The following is a 5,843-nucleotide window of genomic DNA, read 5'->3' as shown; positions in this document are numbered from 1 at the left end:
GAGGCTGACCTGCAGGCCACATGTACGGAAACAAATAAACACTGTTGATTCCATTGTTGAAAGAAATATATTTATTTTTAATGATTTGTGGCGTCATAACTGTCAAACCAAATATAGCAGTAAATCGTCTGTTCGTAGGAAACTGCACACGAGAGGCACCAATAAAAAAAAAACACCAGACTGACGACGTTTAGTTTATTAAAAAGGTTCTTATGAGTAAATGAAATACGCCTGCTTTACATTCTGCCCGCTAACAAAGAACCCAAACGATGAGCACACGTACGAGCCACTGGAATAAAAAAACACAGAAAACACATCTGGTTTCAGACGGACGTGATGCACTCGGTGGTGCTGGTCAGACAGACTCCGCAGTCGCACCGCAGGGCGACGGGGTACGTATACGTCGGGTCCACGTTGGGCTGGCAGTTGGGAAGCTTGACTGTAACCAGACGGGTTCTGTTGTAGGTACAAACCCTCTGGTGGGACTCGATGAAGGGAGGCTCCACCACCGGCTTCTGGAGGCAGAAACACACACAAGACATCAGACACGTAGAACCACCGACGGCCTCGTCCGACGCCTTCACACAGTTTGACCTTTAAACCGTTTCTGCTCCTAAAACCTGCAGCTCAGCTCAAGTTTTATTTATTATTTTCTTGGTGTATTAGTTAGTTGAGCTCTCGGCTGTTTCATGGATTCAAACCTTTCTTTTACTTAAAAAAGTTGTAAGAAGTCTGAAAAGCAGTTTAGTCAACTAGAAATCAGAGAAAACAATTAGCTGTAATGTTAAATAAAACGCTTCCCTTCAAAGTTTTATCCGTTGATTACTTTGTTTTTGACAACAATATACAAACAAAAGGCTCGTTTAGGTCAAAGTGGAAACAAATTCCCACAAAATGATGTCAATGAAATGCTTAATAAGTGATCGTATAAGTAATTTTATTTTACATTTTTAATTAACTGACATTGCTTTGTAGAAATCTGTTTTCACTCGGACATGAAAGAGTCTTTTTTGGGTAAATTCTGGTCAAAAATACCAAATCAAAGCAAAAGTCTTCCACGGAGGGTGAACACTCCTTATAGGCTCTATAGAACAATTCATGTAGTGCAGGTGTTTGTGTTTTTTATAATCTAATTCTTATCCATATAGTAAATACAGGTGTATCCAAACTGTCCAACTGTCTGTAATCAAATCAGCTGAAAATATCAGTACTTTACTGATACTTGCTGCTATTTTCACATTTTTTTTTCCCACAAGTTTTTGAAGCAGTATTCCTGCATTTTCTAACATATTTCTCTGGAGTCCTTGCAGCCAAATTTTCACCATTTCTTTGTGGGATGTTTATTTATTGTACGGTTCATCTACAGTCGTCCTCAGGTTGTTCATAGCCTCCCACTAAAGGCGGAAAAACAACAGTTGTCACTGAAATAAGCTGAAATTGACAAAAGTAATAATAAATAAAAATTTAATGAACATCATGCTTTTGAATTGTGGTTCAACAGAAATATAAAAAATAAAACTAAATAAAATATTAAAAAACCCAAAACAAACAAGCATGATGGGATCCGTGAACTAATATCTAGTTGAACAACCCTTTGAGCCAATCACTGCCATCAGGGCTTTTCTGTATTTTTTAAAATTATTCTTTTTTACGCACAATTCAAAAGCAACAGCTTATTTCACTAAATTATAATTCAGCAAATTTTTATTTATTATTACTTTTTTCAGTTTCTAGTTGTTTGAGTGACTGTTGTGGATTTTGCCTTTTCTTTAATGGAAGTGGATGAACGCGTTTGAGGACAGCTCTGTGTATATGTATATACGTATGTATCTACGTTCTCTCTGCTCCTGTTGCCTCCATCTATCTGCTGCTGCCCTTTAACTGACCTCCTGCTGGAGGAAACACATTTTCTCTGCAGGAGAATCTCTGCATCCACATTCTGCTCATCCTGAATCTCCATCTCATCCATCTCCTCCTCCTCCTCCTCCTCCTCCTGCCTCCAACGTCAGCTGATAGCAGCAGCAGCAGGATCATTTAGACTGAAGTGGTCTCACCCGTCTCCCTTCCTCACCTCCCAGGTCTCGCAGCGCCCCCAGCAGGCGTCGGTGGTGACGTGCAGCCCTCCGCAGCCGGGCTTCCTGGCCAGGAAGGTGAACTCTCGGACCGCGCAGCCGATGAAGCGCCGCAGGTTCACGGCCGAAACACTGCCGCCGTGCAGACAGACGAGGTGGACCAGGAGGCAGCTGAGCATCAGAGCAGGAGACCTGGAGGACCAGAGGAGAACTCATGAGATCTGAGGTGGAGGTCCTCAGGTCAGAGGGGTTACATCACTAAAGGATCCTGAAGCTCCTCCAGCTGGAAGCCAGGGACAGAAGATAAAGACATCTTCTAGCAGGAACGAGGAATATCTGGAATTTTGTTCCTTTATGAAAGATTGACGAGTTTCTACATTTTACAGACAGAAAATTGTGAAAAAGTAATGAAATCTGGCTGCAAAGGAGCAAAAAACATCAAGTAAAAAATAGTGAATACAATAAATTTCAAAAACTGTGAACAACAAAAAAATGAATTGTATTTTTGAGCTGATTTAATTACAGTAGAATAGCATCATTTAACAGTCACACAGTTTAAAATAACAAATTATTATTGTAAAAATGACAGGTTTCTATTGTGGACATTATGTACAGTTTTGTTCGTAAATGAATATTTCTTCTGTTTATTTATTAGACATTATTTGTAATTTAGTAAAACAGAAGAAAAAGTGAGTTTTAAATTCAATTTTTTTATTTTTTTATTTTCACCATTACTCATTATACGTAATTATCCTCCTCAGNTGAAATGAGAATGGAGATTGACTGGTTTTAATAGACGAACCAACATGTTGAACTAACTGCTGCTGTTTCCCTGCAGATGTACCTGCTGCCCCGCATGATGCTGCTGTTGCTGCTATCAGCTGGAACCAGTCGGGCTGTGGACAAAAACTGGTTGACTGATATTGTAGCGGCCCTCCTAGATGAGTGAGTGAACTTTAAGAATTACTAAGGATGCCACTAACAACCGTGTTTTTTTTAATTGATTAATGTATTAACCATTTTATCAGTTAATGTAAATGATTATTTTTTCTCAAAAAAAAGCCCACAATGATCATCTCATTTAGGTGATTTCTTCTTCATTGGTAGTTTTCTGTGAGCGCAGGTTTTTAAACCGGCAGCCTTTCTCTTGACAAACCTTTGTCACCTTTTCTCTTCTGTTGTTTGCTCACTTTGTTGTGCACATGTGGAACCTGTATGTCAACAAGCGCTACGTCTTTTAAATTAGGTCACAATAAAATGTCAGTATATCCAAGAACCCTTCAATCCGACTGAATGATGTTGAATCAGACGGACTTCTGTTGTCGATCAGCTGAACAAAGAAAACTGAGTTTTCTGTTTGCATCCAGTCACGTCAACAGTTGTTGTCGATGATGAAACGATTTATTGTGCAGCTTCACGTGGTTATTATTGATCTGAGTCATGCTGCAGCTTTGTGCTTCTGTTTTTTGTCGACAGGTACGTACAACAGGACAAAATACAAGGTCAGTTCTGTTTGGCTGCAAACATCCCAAAGAACCCAAGCGCACTGGGTCAATTCCTTCAGAACAACCGCTACACCGAAGACGTTGAGGAAACACTTAAAGGTGGTGACGTGTACGTAGGAAACGCTGTGGTTGTTGCAAAACCTGAAACTTGGGAATATCGGACACGTTGGGCAACTTTGAGACGTCGGGAACCTCGGGAACCTCTGGATCATGCAGAACGTCGAGTTCTGGAAAATTTGGATCCATTGATCGAGAAGAGCAAGGGACACGTCCTGGTGATCTACTCCTACCTGTCCGCATGTGACATGTGCACATCCGACGAGGAGCTCAGGATCACTGAAATGATTAGAGACAAAGTCGTGAACCACTGGTCTGAGTACGCCTTCGTATTTACAAAGCTCTTTACCAAGCCAGGTTTTTCAAAAGAAGGTCAATCTGTTACACGTAGCGTGGCAACGTTAAGACAATCCCTTGATGATCTCGCAAACTCTGGCCTCCATCTCGAAAACATCTTCCGCTGTTACAAACCACCAAATTTAGTGTTTCGGTGCTACAGCTGCTCGTCAGAGGGGCAGGCCGCGGATGTTTGTGTTGACGAAGATGCTCAGCCTCAACAGGGAAGAAGCAGCGGCGGAAGCAGCAGATACAGGGACAGCAACAACAGGAGGAGCAGCAGCAGTGAACGCAGACGTGGAAGTAGAAGCAGCAGAGAGAGATCCAGCTATTGGAGTCAGAGTAGAAACAGAGATGGAGGACGAAGCCGCAGTGGAAGCAGCAGAAGGAGATCCAACAATTGGAGTCAGAGTAGAAAAAGAATTAGAAGAAGAAGCCGCAGTAGAAGCAGAGGTTGACAGATTTTAGGGTCTGATGTGATTCAGCTCAATCAAACGTACATCCCTGAATGAGAGAAAAAACCTCCTTTATGCTTAAAAAGCACATTATTTCCTCTTTATCGAGCAGAGCTTCAAACATTTGTTGATGCCGCGAAAGTGCAGAATATTTCTCCTCTGAACTCCAAAACCTGCCAGCGGGTTTGAAACATGTTATCTTTGAATTAAATCACCAAAACGACACCGTTTGTTATCACAAACTGTTATAGAAAAAAAAAACTGAAGGAATTGTCGGGTGACCAATTTTCTGACGCTCATTTAATGCATCGTATGTGACGTGGCATTCCAGCGTACAGTTTGAAACTGGGACTCTTCATCAGAATCGCTTTGTTTTACTTGTTTTCACAGAGCAGAGAGCAGACAACAAGAAACTTAAAATTGTCCCAGAAATTGTCATTTTGAACAAATTTTGAGTCACTTTGATCAAGTTTTCAGTTTGCGTTATTTTAGAGAATCCTTGTGTGGGCTTGTACAAGTTTCGAGTCATTTTTTCGTTATTTTGTACAAATTTTACGTCATTTTTTGACAATTTTAAAGGAAGATCCATCCTACTGAATCATTACTATCAAAAATTGTCCAAAATGATTAAAATATTGTCATGTTCAACAAATTTGAGGTCATTTTAAACTTTGAGGAAGTTTTAAGCTATTTTTGACAATTTCAGAGTAAGAGGAAAACCTACTGGATCGGAGTAGAGAGGAAAAGTCTGTAATCATTTGTATCATTCCAAGACATTTCTGAGTTCTCTCTCCCTCTTCATGGTTGTTCTGACTCTGTAGAGCTGCAGGACTTTGTCTTGAAGTGAAAAATGAACCCACAGTGAATAAAAATGAGACGAAACAAAAACCGCCCAGAACCTGCTGTTTGGAGTTCAGAGGGTAAAAGTAAAATATTGTAAAGACAAGAAGTCATGTTGTGTTTCTCTGAGTGAATCTTAAACTGCTTTGTTCTTCTGAATAAAACTCAGCTTCAGCATCAAACCTGCTCCGCCTGTCTGTTACTGAAACTCCTACAGTCTCTGGTTCGGGCCGGCAGCGGCAGAAAGTCGCCGGTTTGATCCTCGCATCAATGTTCAGTTTGTCCGAGTGACCTAACAGAAAGAAAACGGCACAAAAAGTATTAACGTGGTGATCAATTTTAAATAAATATGCATTTTTTAATGATAATGAATATTTCCCATGTCTTAGTCATAATGTGCTTCACTTTTCGGGGTTTGTTTGGTCACAGGTGACGTCTGGAGTCTGGAAACGCTGCATGTTCTTATTTTCTAGTTTCTGACTCAACCGTGGCATTAAATCTAATTAATTCACTGTTTTGTTCTGGTATGTTTTCAGTGAGTTAAATGGTGAATAAGGCTCCTTGTGTTCAGAGATTTT

General features: G+C 40.4%; 2 protein-coding genes across 3 annotated transcripts in view; one reads left to right on the top strand and one right to left on the bottom strand.

Moving 5' to 3' along the window:
- Window positions 1–323: 323 nt before the first annotated feature.
- The window catches only part of gphb5 (glycoprotein hormone subunit beta 5), an 11,896-nt gene continuing 6,376 nt past the window's right edge, over window positions 324–5,843 (bottom strand). The window contains exons 2-3 of the mRNA XM_008283421.1: window positions 2,072–2,264; window positions 324–515 (exon numbers count right to left, since the gene is read on the bottom strand). Of these exons, the coding sequence (XP_008281643.1) occupies window positions 324–515; window positions 2,072–2,264 (385 nt within the window). The remainder of the gene's footprint in view (window positions 516–2,071; window positions 2,265–5,843) is intronic.
- LOC103358436 (uncharacterized) lies at window positions 2,903–5,451 on the top strand. 2 transcript variants are annotated; one of them, XM_008283406.1, is made up of 3 exons: window positions 2,903–3,017; window positions 3,549–4,292; window positions 4,362–5,451. In XM_008283406.1, exons 1-3 carry the CDS (start codon window positions 2,911–2,913, stop codon window positions 4,426–4,428), a joined length of 918 nt encoding a protein of 305 aa, XP_008281628.1. In that variant the 5' UTR covers window positions 2,903–2,910; the 3' UTR covers window positions 4,429–5,451. The 2 variants fall into 2 exon arrangements, with proteins under 2 accessions (XP_008281628.1, XP_008281627.1); XM_008283405.1 differs by having other exon boundaries at window positions 3,549–5,451.

Source organism: Stegastes partitus, unplaced genomic scaffold (genome assembly GCF_000690725.1).
Source record: "Stegastes partitus isolate 25-593 unplaced genomic scaffold, Stegastes_partitus-1.0.2 Scaffold310, whole genome shotgun sequence".
NCBI classification, from domain to species: domain Eukaryota; kingdom Metazoa; phylum Chordata; class Actinopteri; family Pomacentridae; genus Stegastes; species Stegastes partitus.
Note: the sequence above shows the minus strand (reverse complement) of the source record. Positions and strands in the feature narration are given on the sequence as shown.

Bases quoted from the DNA above. Each gene is read 5' to 3' on its own strand.
- LOC103358436 (XM_008283405.1), top strand. From the start codon at position 2,911: ATGTACCTGCTGCCCCGCATGATGCTGCTGTTGCTGCTATCAGCTGGA. The intron at 3,018-3,548 runs GTGAGTGAACTT...TTTTGTCGACAG, and splicing joins GTAGCGGCCCTCCTAGATGA to GTACGTACAACAGGACAAAA.